Source organism: Cotesia glomerata, linkage group LG10, assembly GCF_020080835.1.
Source record: "Cotesia glomerata isolate CgM1 linkage group LG10, MPM_Cglom_v2.3, whole genome shotgun sequence".
In the NCBI taxonomy this organism is placed as follows: Eukaryota; Metazoa; Arthropoda; class Insecta; order Hymenoptera; family Braconidae; genus Cotesia; species Cotesia glomerata.
In genome coordinates, this window is record NC_058167.1 from 5,163,313 (window position 1) to 5,181,427 (window position 18,115).

Genomic DNA, 18,115 nt, shown 5'->3' on the forward strand with positions numbered 1-18,115 from the left:
CTGTTACAAATCATTTATGTAAATTATTATTAATAAACTTTAATTATATTGATTACTTACAATTAATAATAAAAATCGACTTTTTTAAAAATTCAAAAAATTCTCCAGCGACCCGATTCGATTATATCGGGCCCAAATTTTCAGGATCGTCTCTTTTTGAGATCGACTACTTTTGAAAAAAAAATCGGCATCATAATCGCTGACCTAAGTGCGCACACTTTCGTCGAGAATTAACAGATCTGCCTATATATATATATATATTTATTTATGTAATATAACGCGCGGCTCGTGGACACGATAACTCCCACAAATCCTAATGAATCTTCATGAAACTTGGTAGACTTATTCTACCGACAATTAGCTTGAATGAGTTCAAAAATTAGCTGAATCCATCAAATAGTTTAGAAATGGCAGCCATTTGAAATTTTCGAAAATGTGAAAATCACGTGTTTGTTGACTTTAATAGGTAATAACTTTTCATTGAGAAATAATAAATCGTTTTTCTGCATCCCATTTTAATGCTTATGAACTTCTCTTTTATTAATCGGCTGCTCAATTTCAAAACACAGTAACTAACATTTAAAAATTTTTTTCAATTTTTCTTATTAAAAATAAGTTTGCCCACCAAAATACTTGAAATTAAGGTCTAAAAGTTATAAAAAATGCATCAATACTAGTGTAAAATGCTGAAAATGCCGGAAAGTGGAGGATCAGGTTTTTGTCTGGATATTTCAATTAAAACGCGTAAATTATTATTAAAATGAACACTATAAATTTATTTACACAAATTACACTTAATAATTATTTAATATTTTAGCAGATTGTTTAAATAAAAGTGGATAAATAAAGCACTGCGTGATTAATAAAGCGAAGCCGGTTGACACGTGGTTGAGCACACTGCCGACACTGGAAAAGCGGAGAATTATGTTTACAAATAACACAATTTATCTGTAACAAACTAAAGCGGGTTAATACTAATTAATTTAAGCAAATTAAATTATTAAATAAGCAAAATGCGGTTTGTAAGCAAAAAGCGAAAGTAAAGTAACATTAATGGCGACTTGTTGCAACAAAAGCGTGGATGCAAAAGATAATAATAATAATGCGTCTTCTTCCTTGTCGACTTAGTGAAGAAGGCTGATTGCGCATGTCTGCGGAGCGATCAGCCAATCACACCGTCGAGACATGGCGTGAACAGTCAATCTAAGCTTTGTGCAGGCGGTTAGTTTTTGCGGGAACTAGCGGTTGACAGGTGCGGCTCGTGAATTGGGAGTCCTCCAGGGGCGACTTCATCGCGGCTGGGCCTGTTTACTGAACAACTAGAAAAAATCAGGTATAAAAATTTTGCAGTTACTGTGTTTTAAAATTGGGCAGCCGTAATTACAACAAAAATGTAAAAAGCTGAATGCCATCTAAATCAGTTCTAATTATTTATAATATTTTAATTAGAATCATGGATTATATGAAATTTACCTTCCATCTTGGCGGATGTCGAATAGCTTTTTTTTTTTTTTTATTTAAATTGTACTTTTCGACCGAGAAGGACTTGTAACTTTTTTTTGGGCTTTCAATAGAAAAAGCTTAAATGTCAGGAATTGAAACTTAATTTTTTATTTAAATTGTACTTTTTAACTGATAAGAGCTTGTCATGGTTGTCACACGAATTTTATTCCCGTGTGCGTTCCTCCCTGCGCCTAGTTTTGGCAACAGATCCACACTAAGGGCCAGGAATCTGATTTTTATTAAAAAGAGTCAAACGATAAATAATCTGATTGGTTGAAATAAAATTGATTTTTTTTTGTTTTCTGAACTCGACTGTAGCTATGAGCAAAATAAAATTAAAATCAGATGATTAATTTAAAAAAAAAAAAAAAGTAAATGGATAAAAAAGTCAGGTTAAAGTAAAAATTTACCGCTGTTTGATCTTCAAACCCGGCCGTGTCATAACCTTAACGCCTAAACGCGGAAAAATAAAGAAGTTTTGGCAAAAAAAATCGGATGTGAATTTTTACAGATAATAGTTCCTAAGGTTTAATAGTTTAATAGTTCTTAAGGTTTAGGGGTGGCGACCGAGAAGTATGTTCTGTGTTGGTAAAATGACCTGAGGTAAAAATAAGTGGTAGCATGGTCTGTAAAGGCAAAGTGTGAGTTCGGTTGCCTAACTTGGCAATATTGACTATCATGTCCTGGACTAAAAAAATACAGTTGACAAGTAGGCGGCTCGAACACAATGCTAGTGGGTTGAATAAAATGTATCCTACGCCAGTAACACATCGATGGAGTTGTTTTCAGTTCTAGAGTTTTTATTTCTAGATTTCTTGCTTTGGTGCATCGAATGATTAACTCCTGACTAGAAATAAAAAAGAAAATTTTCTCAACCTAAAAGTACCGGGATACTTTCTTCTCAGATTTAGCGCAACGAGAAAAACAGACTAAAAATTGATGTTACTGAAAAATAAGGTTCTGTATTGTCATTTTTTTCTATTTACTGGTAGGATTTAACTAAAAACCAGTAATTATAGGAGTGAATATTCTCTACAAAAAGTATTGATTGATTTTCCTGCCTAGTTAAGTACAGAAAAAGTTAAAAATAATCTTGTTCAATGATTTGTAATTTACTAAAAAATGAGGTTCGGCACTACTGTTTTTTTTGCTGACCCGTTAAGGATTAATTTGTAGCTGGAAATTATAAAAAATAAAGTTCTCTATAAAATAATATTTTAATTTTTAACCCCAGATAGCCAAAAAAAGTTAGACAATGATTTCGTTCAAAAAGTTGAGTTTCACCAAGTTTAAAGTTCTGTTCTGCCATTTTTTCTGCAGACCTGGTACGGCTTGACTTATAGCTGGTAATTGTGTGGTCCTTAGGTGTCAGTTTAGTGTTGCACTAATGTCTTTCGGGAGTCGCTGAAATGTTGCTTAACCCAAGTGTCGCCGGAATATCACTCGGTATTGTTCAGGTGTCGCATATGTGTCACCCCAATGTCGCTCTAGTGCTGCATCAATATTGCTCAAGTGTAGCATGTCACCCATATATCTCGTGAGTATTGCATAAGAATTGCTCAGGCATCGCGTAAGTATCGCTTTAGTATCGGACAGGTACTGCTCAGCTGTCACCTAAGTGTCGCTCAAGTGTTGCTTTAATGTCGCTCAAACATCACTAGAGTGTCGGATAGATATTACTCAAGTATCGCTTCGGTGTCACGATTGTGTCACCCATATGTTGCTCTAGTACTGTGTAGGTATTGCTCAAGTATACCGTGTCGCTCATGTGTTGATACAATGTCGTGCGAGTGTCAAACAAATATTGTTCAGATGTCACGTAAGTGTTGCTCAAGTTTCGCTTAAATGTTGCTCAAATATCGTTTAGGTCGTATAGGTATATATTATTTAAGTATCGCAAAAGTGTCGCTCCGGTGTCACGTATGTCGCACGAATATTACTTTAGTGCTGCATCGGGATCGCTCAAGTCCCGCATGTCACTTGGGTGTCGCATCGGTATTGTTCGAGTGACGCGAAAGTGTCGCGTATTCGTCGCTCTAGTACTGCATCAGTATTGCTTAAGTATACCGTATCGCTCATGTGTCGCTCAAATATCACGTGAATGTTGCATAGGTATTACTCAGGCATCACGTTAGTGTCGCTTGAATGTCGCTCAAATATCGCTTCAGTGTCGGACACGTATGTCTCAAGTTTCGCGTGAGTGTCACTGAGGTATCACCGAAATGTCGCTTTAGTATCACATTGGTATCGTTCAAGTGTCGCATAAGTGTTGCTCCGGTGTCGCGTATGTGTCGCCGAAATGTCGCTTTAGTACCACATCGGTATTGCTCAAATGTACCATGTCACTCATGTGTCGCTATGATATCTCGCGGGTGTCACACAGATATTGCTCAGATCTTACGTAAGTGTTGATCAAGTGTCGCTAGAATGTCACTCAAATATCGCTTAGGTCGTATAGATATATTATTTAGTGCTGCATTGGTTTCGCTCAAGTACCGCGTGTTGCTTGTGCCGCTCAAATATCGCTTGAGTCAGATATATATTGCTCAGGTGTCGCTCAAATGTCACTCGAGTATCACATAGGAATTAAGTGTCGCGTATCACTGAAGTATGTCGCTCAGATGTCGCGTATGTGTCTTAAACCTCGCTTCAGTCTTGCCAGGCATCGTATTGATATTGCTCGAATGTCGTTTAAATATTACTTGAGTATAGCATAGGTATTGCTCAGGTGTCGCGTGAGTGTCTGAGGTATCGCCGCAATGTCGCTCCAGTCCCGCATAGGTATCACTCAAGTGTCGCTCAGGTGTCGCGTATGTTTTGCCCAAATATCGCTTTAGTACTGCATCGATATTGCTCAGATGTAGCGTAAGTGTCGCTCAAGTGTTTCTTATGATTTTAATGCTTGATCTGTATCTACTGAGGTAGTCACAAGAAATTTAAAGCAGAAAATAGAATTCAAATAATTATTTATTATATTCAAAAATTAAAAAAAAATTATAATGAACTGTTATCCCATTGCCAGATTTGTCTTAAAATTTGTACTTTGGGGAGTAATATTTTTGAGTTTTTTTGAAAAATTCGAATTTTGATTTCAAAACAAAAAAAATTAGGAAAACGGTTGAACCTAAAGGCCATCCCTGCAACTTCCCACTACCTCCATACCTAAGTGCTCAACAATTCACTTATTTTTTGAGCTCTTTGAACTAAAAAATATAGTTTTTGTATTATTTTGAGCTCTTCGAGCTCAAATAAATAGCTGTTCTGTGCTTTTGAGCTCTTCGAGCTCAAAGGGCTTGTAGGAGTTTCAAAGAACACTATTTTTTGAATTTCCAAACCGCAATAACTCTTAATGAATTAAACGATTTTTTTTTAGTTCTTTTAAGAATATTTAAGGGCAAATTGGTCAGATTAAAAATTTCATAGAAATTCTAAAAAAAAAAAACATTTTTTTCAACAACGATATCTCATGAACAAATCAACCGATTCTGACCGGGCTGGTAGCAATCGACGTGGTTTTTTGAGATTAAGAGCTGATTAGTTTTTGGAATCGATTCGTTTAACCGTTAAAAAGATATTTCAAAAAAACGAATTTTCGGAAATTTTATTTTTGAGATTTCTCAAAATTCATCGACTCAAATTCTGTAAACTAGTATCAGAATTCTAAGGGCAATGAAACTCTTTGGAACGCCGCTTATTTCGATCGAATCGGATGATCCATTCAAAAGTTATGAGAGATATACATACACACACACACTCACACACACACACACACACATACATCCATACATACATGCATACATACATACATACATCACCGCGGGAATATTTAGGGAAGCTTCCTAGGACCTCAAAACGTCGAGATCTCATGAAAATTTATCAAAAAATACCGAATTAAAATAAAAAGACCCAATTTGGACAATTTCAGCAGATTATGGCTGTTTCCTCTAGCAGTAAAAATAATTTGTTAGTTGTTAAACATATTTTATTTATAAGAACATTTGTTAACTAAAACTTTTATTATTAGAAAAACTTTAGCATTAGAAAATAATTTTAGGCCGTTTATGGTCATAAGCCTATTTTCTTTTCTTTAAGCTATTGAATATTCTTTTAAATAGTTTTCTCTTTAGAATTTGCTGTACCTCATATAAAGCTAAACCTTTCAGTCTAAAATTTTAAATACTATTGTAAATTTAGGGATTGAGTACCCTTGAGTTTATTTTTTATTATCTTTTTATTGCATCTGACGACGAATAATTTTTCTAATCTGTGAGAAAATTTTTCTGTCAACCATGTGTATAACAGCTCTTCTCTAACTTACTCTCTCTACCTTCAAATTATTTCTTTACGCCTACAATTTTCATCTACCAATAATTTTGCACAAATAACGTTACCACACCTATCGACCCTTTTCTCATTGCCTCAAACTGTAACCTCTGGCTGTATCACTTCAAACAAAATTCTTCAGTCAATCATCTACTTACAAGACAATTGCATCTATCTATTCATCGACTATATATCGACAATCTATCTATACATCGACTATCTATCGACAATCTATATATCTATCGACAACTTATCAATTTTCTATTAATCAGTAATTAATTTAAACATATCAAAAAGTATGTAATTTTACATTATTAAGAAGTATTTATCAATAAATCGTTAAGAGTAAAAATTTACTTTTGTGTGTTTAAAATCAACAATTTAATTGAAATATCCTCGCTCCAGTAAATTGTAGCTAGGAAATAAACATGGTCCCTCGAGCCGGAATAATAAAATCCATTTAACAAATCTACAATAATTACAAAAGTTTACAAACATTATCAACAGAAAGTGTTAAAAAGTATAAAGTGAAGTATAAAGTGTAATATCATCGCCTGAGACGTTCATTGAAAATATCAGAGTCAAAATTCTTCATTTTCTATCAACAACGATCGGATCTACAATCATCAATCCATCTTCAATCAACAAACTATCAATCCATCTTCGGACAAGGCCAACGACTTCCAACAATCAAGGTACGACTCATTAAGTTATCACCAATTCCATCAATTTCCAACATTTCCTATAAATGCTACATCGCACTCCAGTTAAATCTAAAAACGACAATATGACACCAAAAGCCAACGATCTTCCTACCTTGAAACGTAAACGCGGAACTATTAAAAGTAGAATCACGCGCGTAAGTAATTTTTTGAATACGGTTAACGATACTACAGATATTCAACAAATTAAAACTAGAGAAGAAGCTCTCACTGCAACGTTTAAAGAAATATACGATATGCATGATGAAATATTAGAAGTTGACCCAAATGAAACTGAAACCCATAACAATGAATTAGTTGAAATCGAAGAATACTACTACACGGCACTTGCATCAGCTCGTAAATTTATTACTGAACGGGAAAAACCCGTTACTATTGGAAACAATCAACAAATTATAACTACGCCGAATTCAAGTCAAGGCATAATCACGAAATCGCAAATACGTCTACCGGAAATTTCCATTCCCGAATTTGATGGAAGTATTGAAAAATGGCAATCATTTCAAAGTATTTTTATATCAATAATCGGAAATAATGGTGCGGTAGATCCAGTAGATAAAATCACTTATTTACAAGGCTGTTTAACGGGTAAAGCAGCTCGCGTCATCGAAGCAATTGATACAAGTGAAACAAATTTTGAAGTAGCTTGGGATCTTTTACAAAAAAAATACGACAATACACGTAAAGCGATTCTGAAACATTGGTCGATATTACACGATTAACCGCGCTTAGCAAAAGATGCATCAGAAGCATTGAATGATTTAACCGATACATTTAGACAACATTTGCGATCCCTTAAATCATTAGATGAACCAATCAAACAGTGCAACGGATGTATTTTATATATCCTACTATCTAAAATTAATCCTTATACTAAAATTCAATGGGAGAGTACTTTACCAAACAACAAAATGCCGAATTACATTTCCCTAATTGAATTTTTGGAAAAACGCGGTAATTGCTCAGATTATTCTGCGGAATCAAAACAAAAGAATCAAAATCAGCATCAATCGAAATTCCTTTTGACTAAAAATAAAAATAATAATAAGGGTAATCGTAATAACAACAATAATAATAATAAAAATTATAATAATAAATCTAACCCTCATTCTCGTGGCAACGTTGTTAATGATAATCACGATGATAAAAATGTCAATGAGCACTCACGAGAATCGACCGCTTCTACATCTAACTTCGTATCTACACCGCATCAACAAAGTGCATATCCGTGTCCAGTATGTCACGAATTTCATAGTATATATAAATGTAATTCATTTATAGCGAAAACTACTGAACAAAGAAATCAATTAGTAAAAACATTAGGTTTATGCTAAAATTGCTTAGGAATAGGTCATACATATCACGATTGCAGGGGAAGTAATTGTCGAGTTTGTCACCTTAAACATCACACTTATCTTCATGTACACCAAGAATCTACAGAACCTAACAATCAATGACTAAAAGCAGGTATAACAAAGTCCCTCACCATAGATACCCCAACTAACGACATCATCCCAACGGCTTCTTTCTATATACTCGACAAAAATAGAATTAAAATATTTTGTCGTGCAATAATTGACACAGATTCTTCAACAAATTTTATCTCAAATGATCTTGCATCGTTATTAAATTTACCTAAGAAGAAGTGTCACGTACCTATTGGTGCATTAAACGATCTATCTACGGTAGCTAATCAATGGATTACTACGACTATCTATTCAACTAACAAAAAATATCACAAAACTATCGATTTTCTGATTGTACCTACAATCACATCAACTCCTGATCAACAAATCAATCGTCAAAATATCAAAATTCCGCCGAATATCAAGTTAGCAGATCCAGAATTTCATAAACCCGCATCAGTACAACTATTACTCGGTGCAGGTATATCTTTATCATTAGTATGCGTCGGTCAAATAAGGATATGTCAATCTCCTCAACCACATCTATACCTGCAAAAGACCCTAGCCGGTTGGATAGTAGGAGGAACATTACCGGAATTATTCAACAATTCTTCAAAATGTAATTTGGTTCAAATTCAAAAAGATATCGATAGATTCTGGGAAATCGAAGAAATCAACAACAACAAACATTTATCTAAGGGAGAGGAAGCCTGTGAAGAACACTACAAAAAACATGTCACTCGTAATGCAGAGGGTAGATATGTCGTAGCTTTACCATTTAATCAAAATAAAGAGCAGATAGGTTCTTCGCGGAAAATGGTTTTAAAAAGATTAATCGCATTGGAAAATCGATTAAATAAGGATCCCGATCTTTTTCAACAATACAAGGCAGTCATGGATGAATACATCGAACTAGGTCATATGGTAAAAATCGAAGGTGAGCCTGAAAATGGTTTCTTTTTACCTCATCATGCTGTTATCAAAACTTCAAGTCACACAACGAAAGTAAGAGTAGTATTTGATGGTTCTGCGGCATCGAGTACCGGAGTTTCACTCAACGATGCACTGGAAGTAGGGCCTGTAATACAGGATGATCTTTTGTCATTTGTTCTCTGGTTTCGTATACCTAAATATTTAGTTACCGGAGACATTGAAAAAATGTTTCGGCAGGTAGTATTAAGAGTCGACGATCGAAAATATTTACGTATATTATGGAGAGACAAGGATGGAAAAATTTCAACTTACGAATTGACAACCGATACATTTGGACTCGGGCCCGCGTCATTTCTTGCTATAAGATCTGTTCATCAACTGTGTGAAGATACAAAACTTCAATATCCGAGAGCAGCTGCCAGTTTAAAAAGACGTCTATATGTAGATGATTATATAGACGGAGATGACACTATTGTAGGAGCGGTCAAACTAAGAGACGAAGTTATTGCCCTTCTAAAATGCGGTGGGTTCAACCTCAGACAATGCGCCTCAAACTCACCCGAGGTACTACAAGGATTACCTGACTGTAGTATAAACAAACAATTACAAGATAAAAACGACACGACACTCAAGACTTTAGGCATGTATTGGGATTCTAAACAAGACAAAATAATATATACGGTAAAACCAATCTTCAGACTATCTTCAGCGACAAAACGATTTATTTTTTCTGAAATTTCGAAAATATTTGACCCGTTAGGTCTATTAAATCCGGTTATAGTTACAATAAACATATTGATGCAAGAAATTTGGAAACTAAAACTGGATTGGGATGAATCAGTACCATTAGAGATTCAATCAAAATGGGATTCATTTGTCAATCAACTATCATCATTAAATGAAATATCATTTGACAGAATGGTACTTCAAAAAAATGCAAAGAATATACAACTACATGGTTTTTGCGATGCAAGTGAGAAGGCTTATGGAGCTTGTATATACTTAAGATCGACTGATATAAATGGAAAGGTAAAAATAGCTCTGTTCTGTGAAAAATCAAGAGTTGCACCTATCAAAACTATACAAACTATTCCGAAATTAGAGTTATATGCAGCCTTATTATTAGTCGATTTATTTTCAAAAATTAAATCATCTATCGTCATTCCAATACAAGAGACAATATTTTGGACGGATTCCATGATAACGCTTCATTGGATTCGTAAATCTCCTCATCTACTTAAAACATTCGTCGCGAATCGAGTATCAGATATTCAATCAAAAACTCATCCAGAAAATTGAAGACATGTACGCACGCACGACAATCCAGCTGATCTATTATCTCGGGGTATATCACCCGAAACTCTTGTCAAAGAAACTATTTGGAAAAAAGGACCCAAATGGTTAGAAGAGAGAGAGGAAAAATGGCCTGAGCAACCGTCAGCCTTAGCTATTGAAGCAATTGATATACCTGAAGTGAGAAAACTTACCTGCCTAATGACCAACACTATAGGAAACGACATCCTCGAACGATTTTTGTCTTACTACAAATTACAAAGCATTATCGCATTGTTACGTCCCCACCTGCATTCGCAGATGTCTCTGATAGTAAATACGCGCGCTAATTTAAAACTCTAATAATTATACAATAGCTCCATAAATATTCATTTTTTATAAATAATAATGTAAAATGATGAGTAAAGAATTCCAAATGTTAAATGTTAAACATAAAATATTAGAAATAAAAAATGATAAGAAAATGTGAAACTCAGCCAACACCTGAGTAAACAGAATATTTTTAAGTTTACATTAACATTTTCTCTCGAAGAATGTTAATGGAAAAACTAGAATGATTCATTGTAAGACAACTAGCGTTGAGTACACCAGGTTTATTCGAGAAGATTCGAGGAATGTTCTAAATAAACAAACGATAACGAACGCTTGCGTGTCCTGGACTCTGGAGTTGAGTCAGCGCTGGTCATCCGAGTGGGCCTCGAAAATGCCACGCGCATCAACTCAGGAGAACAGGATATTCGGGGCCCGATACGCAACCCTACTCTTCCTAGGGCGCGGCCCTTGGACGAGGTGATATAAGCAGGGTGCACGGGTAGTTCGGGGCTCTTCTTGATCTTAAAGTTACGAACTTTAGACTCTTTATAGTTAACACTTGTCGTGAGACTATTAATTCCAATTACAAAATACCATTACGTACTTTACGGCAGTTGTCAAATCATATAAATTCAAAGTGTATTTTAAATAGTTAAATAAAGTTATTTGTTAATTAAATTCACCGAAGTTAGTTATTTCGGAGTTAATTCGAGAACCTCTACTTACTTCTCTGGAGGTCGTAACATCTTTATCTCCAGCTCTAGTTGTTCTACTGGTTACTTACAAACCTGTAAGGTAACCGGAACGTAACAACTAATAAATTGGTGGCAGCGAACGGATTCGAACACGCTCCGAAGAAACTGGCGAAAATTTTTTTTCCTTTGCGGAAAAATCAACTCAACATCATCCAGAGATCTCCATCGAACACGTCATAAAAATCAGAACATTTTTTTTCTCAAACGAGTGAGTAATCTACAAAAAGTGAAAACAAGTGCTTATAAAAAGACTCGAAAATAGCAAAATTTTTTTTTAAATACACTTAACTCAAAAATTAATTAAACATTGGTTTCATTCCAAAAACTCAAAATTTTTTTTGGAATTAAAAAGAAGAGCAGTTCAAAATTAAAAATTAAAAAGTTTAAAGAAAAATGAATTAACAAAATTTTTAATAAATTAACAAAATTTTTTGTATCGCAAACACATAAAAACGATAAAATAACATAAAAAGTGCAACAAAATACATCAAACATAAATAAAACATCGAGAAGAAGCCATCAACATCACAGTGCAGCCCTGACCTAGGACAACATCGACAACAGCCAACGCCCAAAGACACAGAAGATAAGCCGACAACCATCAGCCCGACCATAGACGAGAACTTCAATAGATGATTACTTCTAAGTAGTAAGTCATTTATTTTTCTGAATATTTGTTTCTCGTCAAATCAAAAGTATTATTTTTATTTTAAAATTTTTTTTACTCGATTATCGTTCAAAATTTTCTTTTCTCTTTCCCTCTCGTAAATTTTTTTTAAATTTTTCAAAATGACTAACGATACCGAAGCTATGGAAATAACTATAGCAGAAACTACGGGTAAAATACAGACCCTTGAACAACAAATTCAAGAATTATTAACAGAAAGAGAAGAAATGAAAAATAATTTTGAAAGAAATTGTCAACAATTAATTAATGATAATTTAAGAACTTTTCAAAATAATTTAAACGCACAAAATCCAAATCAACAAATAGCTAACCCTCACATTTTTCAAAATAACGGTACCCTAAATTTAAATAAATTCGATTATTTCCTTAAAACAATTCTCGAATTTGACGGATCAACAATTCCAGTAAAATCATTTACAAAAGTATGTAGAGACGCGAAAGCTTATATTCGCGAAGTAGATGAAAAAGTATTAGTTAGCTTATTAATTTCAAAATGTAAAGGCGGACCTTTAGTTAGACTATTAAACGCAGAAATAAATACAGTAGATCAATTAATTACGTTCCTAAATTTAAATTATCGACGTAGCAAACAAGTTTCTGTTTAGCTAAACGAATTTAATCAATTTAAACAAAAACCTAACGAACGCGTTATGGATTTTCATTTTAGAGTAGATGAACATTTAAGAAAAACATTAGCAGAAATAGACGATTCAGCAGGCATAAATAAAAATGAAAAGAAAATATTAGCCTCAGAAATGGCAATTCAAACCTTTTTAACCAGATTATTCCCACAGATAGCAATATACCTGCGTCAAGCAGAGTACGTAGACCTTCAGACCGCTGATAAAGCAGCATCAGATACAGAAAAGACATTAGAATCAATGAGTAACATAAATAACATGTTTAAAACATTTAACAATACAGACTGTCACGCCATACAAAATAATCAAACTACAGATCCAACAAACAATTCACAAAATAATCACCGAAATTCCCAAACAAATTCAAACGGGACAAATAAATATTGCGATTTTTGTAAGAGAAATAATCATAATAGAGAAGATTGTAGATACTTAAAGAATGAAAATTCTGAAAATAACAGTAACAATAATAATAACAATAATAACTACAACAGAAATAACAATAATAATAACTACAACAGAAATAATAATAAAATCAATTCTAACTCCAACGGTAATTACAATAAAAATAATAATAATAATAATAGTAGTCAAACGCAATGTAATTACTGTAAAAATTTCGGACACGTAGAAAAAGCATGTCGTAAGAGAAGTTTCGACTTAGGTAAACAAGCTGGACTTCAAGCGGCACAAGCAAATCAGGGAAACGGACAAACGTTTTCCCCTCCAGGCACAACAGGGGGAAACGCGTTGCCCCAGGAGTGCCAGAACCAGAATTAAAAATAAGAAAACCTTCAAAAACATCTTTCGTAGGCGCAATGTCATCGAATTACAAGACTACATCCATTATGATCAAATCAAAAGACATAATTTCAAGTTACGGAAAAATTTTATTAGATACTGGGTGTAATTTAAACTTAATTTTATAATTAATCAAATATAGCGAAGTCAAAAATAAAAATTTAATCGATGATTCATTTTGTTATAATTTAAACGGAGTTTCAGAAGCAATTACACTCGGTAGAATACAAATGCAAATTTTTAATAAAAACACATATTTTCATGTAATCTCAGATGACTTTCCTTTAGATAACACAGGCATACTCGGTATGGAATTTTTACGCGAAGAAGGCGGCATAATCGATTTGGTTCAAAATACAGTAACTTTCACAAAATTAAATAACAGAAATCTCATTAACAGAAGGACAGTATTTTGTCTTAAAACCTTGAACTAAAACAGCAATGTTTGTTTGAGTAGATAACGATCTTAATGAAGGATACGTGCCTCGTATAGATTTAGATGACGGTATTTTTGCTGGTGAATCAATAGTTAGTAATCGTAATGGTATAGCTCATTTGTATGCAATAAATACTGTTAGTAAAAGTGTCAAAGTAAAAGTGCCAATAATCTCCTTGTATCCTTTGAAACAAGTGAAGAAGGTAGCACTTGCTTATCGCAAGATGAAACAGATCAACAAGATAATAAAAGTACCAGGGCCCGGGAAAATCGCGTTGATAATGTATTAAGTCTCTTGCGTTTAGAACATTTGAATGACGAAGAGCGTAAAGAAATAATTTCATTAATTGAAAAATATGCTGACCTCTTTAGCATTCCGGGAGAAAATTTGCAAGCAACATCAGTAGCTTCACATATCATACCTACTAAAGACGATATGCCGGTAAACACTAGACAATATAAGCATCCTTCTTCACATAGAAAGGAAATCGAAAGACAAATTACTGAACTTCTGTCAATGGATGTTATCGAACCATCTACCTCTCCATACAATTCACCTTTATTTATCATACCTAAGAAAAAAGACTCTCAAGGCAGAATAAAATACAGACTAGTAATTGATTATCGTAAATTAAATGAGAAAACTATTGGCGATGCATATCCATTGCCCCTAATTAATGATATACTTGATCAATTAGGCAGTGCAATTTATTTTTCAATTTTTGACCTAAAATCAGGTTTTTATCAGATAAAACTAGATGAAAAAGATAAACATAAAACTGCATTTACAACTCCTCGTGGTCATTATCACTTTAACAGAATGCCATTTGGACTTAAAAATGCACCTGCAACATTTCAAATATTAATGGATTTAGTATTACGCGGTTTACAAGGCGTAGATTTATTTGTTTATTTAGATAATATAGTTATTTATGCTCGTTCTCTTGAAGAGCACACTTCTAAATACGAAAGATTAGCAGAACGTTTACGTAAAGCCAATTTAAGTTTTCAACCCGATAAATGCGAATTTCTAAGAAAAGAAGTAATTTATCTAGGTCATCTCATTTCTGCCGACGGTGTCAAACCTGACCCCGAGAAAATTAGAGCAATTAAAGAATACAAAAGACCCATTAGTACCACACAAGTACGAGAATTTCTCGGACTTGCTGGTTATTATCGACGTTTCATAAAAGATTTTACAAAAATAGCTAAGCCATTACACGACTCTACAAAAAAATTTTCGTTCTTTGTCCTAAAGTTTAAACTATTATTTTCCAGTTAGTTATGCACAAAAACGAAAAGAAAATACCTTTTTTCGGTATAAAGTTTGCTTTTGTGATAGTTATAATAATAATACTCATTTTTCAATTTTTTCATAAATTTTAATTGATTTTAATATTTTTAAAAAGACCGCGCGGTGAGAGTGGGGTATTAACGTTTACACTGTGCCGCTAGATGGCACCCGAGCGATAAACAACCATCAGGTGTTATTTACAAGCCCAGAATAACTTAAAATGTCGTCACGAAAGTGCAAATACGATGCTGATGCATTTTGTTTTATATGTGGTCAATTTATTAAAGTTCGAGACGTGAAATATGAACTAAAGACATCTCACGTTCTCTGTGAAGCCTATGAAGCATATTTTGACTGTCCTGTACGGAATCAAGATAAGCCATGGGCTCCACATGTTGCTTGTAGTTATTGTAAAAGGTGTTTGGAAGGTAAGCAATTTTTATTTAATTAAGCGATGAATCCAAAATAATAGACATATTAATTTTTATTTTTATATTTTTAGGTTGGTATCGAGGTGAGAAAAGGTCTATGAAATTTGCAATACCAAGGATTTGGCGAGAACCAAAAGACCATATTACTGACTGCTACTTTTGTATGGTGAATCCGAGTAAAAGACGTAGAGGTAAAAATACAAAACCTATTGAATATCCTGACCTCGAATCTTCTTCTGCTCCAATTGCTCACGACCTGACACGACCAGTACCTGAGCCACCAAAAAAATTATCGCAGAAAAGTAGCTCATCTTTTAGTTCTTATAAAAGTAATTCCAATAAGGAGTTTTTGCCTACACCTGAACAACCAAAACACTATCTCATTACTTCAGAAGATTTTAACGATCTAATTAGAGATTTAAATTTGCCAAAAAATAAAGCAGAGCTTCTAGGCTCTCGGTTAAAACAGTGGAATTTGCTTGATGATGTTAAGATCACGGATCAGCGGACTAGGCATGAAATGTTTGCAACGTTTTTCACGAAGGAAGATGGACTTTGTTTTTGTAATGACATTAAAGGTATGTTTGAAGCAATTGGCATATCCTGTGTCCCTAGCGAATGGCGTTTATTCATTGACAGCTCTACAAAAAGTTTAAAAACAGTTCTATTGCACAACGGAAATAAATTTCCGTCTCTTCCAATCGCTCACTCAGTACATCTTAAAGAAAATTATGAAAGTGTCAAAATTTTGCTTGAATCTGTAAAGTATCGTGAGTATAACTGGGAGCTGATTGGAGATTTTAAAATGGTGGGATTTTTAATGGGGCTACAGGGTGGATATACAAAGTATCCGTGTTATTTGTGCTTGTGGGATAGCAGAGCGGATTCTAAACACTATATTCAACGGTCATGGCCTGTAAGAACAGAATTGTGTGTCGGAAAACAGAACGTCAAATTTGAGCCGATTGTTGAAGCGGAAAAAGTGTTAATGCCGCCTTTGCACATTAAGTTAGGGTTGATGAAACAATTTGTTAAAAAACTGGATGAAACTTCAGAAGCTTTTGGATACTTAAAAAAATTTTTTCCGAAGTTATCGGAAGCAAAGGTTAAAGCTGGGGTTTTTGTTGGTCCGCAAATAAGACAGATTTTCGCCGATGAAAAATTTCCAACGTTGCTGAATCGTACTCAAAAAGCAAGTTGGAACAGTTTTAAAGCAGTAGTTTCTGGATTTTTAGGAAATAATAAAGCTGAAAACTACGAAAAGTTGGTTGAGGATATGCTTACAAATTTTAAGGCCATGGGCTGCAGGATGTCATTAAAAGTACATATGCTGCATGCTCATTTGGATAAATTTAAAAACAATATGGGAGCCTATTCCGAAGAGCAAGGAGAACGTTTCCATCAGGACATCATGAATTTTGAACAACGCTATCAAGGCCAATACAATGAAAACATGATGGGCGACTATATTTGGGGTTTATTGAGAGAAAGTAGCTATGAACATAAAAGAAAAAGTAAAAGTGTGCACTTTTAAGTTATTTTCCACTTTTCTGTAAGCTAATTTGATAGTAAAACTTAATAAAAATAATAAACATTTTTATTTCAATAGTTTTATTTTCAATCAAAAATTAAAATCCGAGATTTTTAAAAATTTCGTTCAATCAGTCTTCTAAGCACAAAAGCAAAGTTTTTCATGCCATATATTTTTTTTCCGTCTTATTACAACCTAAACTACCGAAATTCAATGCTTTGCAATCAAAGTCAAATTTCATGTTGACCCGTGTGATTTACGTGTACCTTATTCTACTTTTCACAGACATCAAAATGCTCACAAGGAATTTAAGGAAAAATTTATCAATAACTCGTTTGGGCATGTTTGCTCAGTATGTGATAGATTGTGGTTTGAAGAAGATTTAAAATCTGCATCTATTCACCACAAAGAGATATTAAATATAATTCTTCCTCATGTGTCAAACGACAAAATTGCTTTATGCAACACATGTCTTAACGCATTAAACAAAAATAACATTCCAGTAATGGCTGTATATAATGGGTTCAAATATCCACAAACTAAATTTATAATTTATATTAATTTTTAACACTTTTAATATTTTAATGACAATTAAATTCCTAACATATCTTCCTTTTTCCCTTCCTTTAAGTCTCGGAAAATTAAAGTTTTAGATTTGTATAAATATAGACAAGACTGATAAATTAGTTCGCGAAAGAAGTTTCACTTCTGACATGTGTACTTTGTACGCACGCACTTTTTTTTTTTTTGCTCCCTTCATTTTTGTGAGAAGTGTATTACTTTTTTACTTGTTTTCTTTGAAGTAACGACAAGAGACTAAGAACTATAAATTTTTACAGCTTGGTTTCGTGATTTCTTCCGAAAGAACGACAGTGATACGATTTTTGAGTCACTTAAGTATACAAACCGAAATAATTCTGAAGTGTGTTCTTGCTTGCCTGACTGTACACTTTACAAATACCCAGTTGGAGATTCTGAAGGATTATATGGTTCGATTAATGGATATTACCTAAATACGTTCAGGTAAGTAGATAGGAAAATAATAG

At 33.7% G+C, this 18,115-nt stretch overlaps 1 protein-coding gene across 1 annotated transcript; it reads left to right on the plus strand.

Annotated features, from left to right (window-relative positions):
* The first annotated feature begins 15,291 nt into the window (after positions 1-15,291).
* LOC123273372 lies at positions 15,292-17,138 on the plus strand. Its single transcript, XM_044740773.1, has 5 exons — positions 15,292-15,425; positions 15,465-15,535; positions 15,610-15,729; positions 15,787-16,116; positions 16,774-17,138. Exons 1-5 carry the CDS (start codon positions 15,328-15,330, stop codon positions 17,070-17,072), a joined length of 918 nt encoding a protein of 305 aa, XP_044596708.1. The 5' UTR covers positions 15,292-15,327; the 3' UTR covers positions 17,073-17,138.
* The last annotated feature ends 977 nt before the right edge of the window (positions 17,139-18,115 follow it).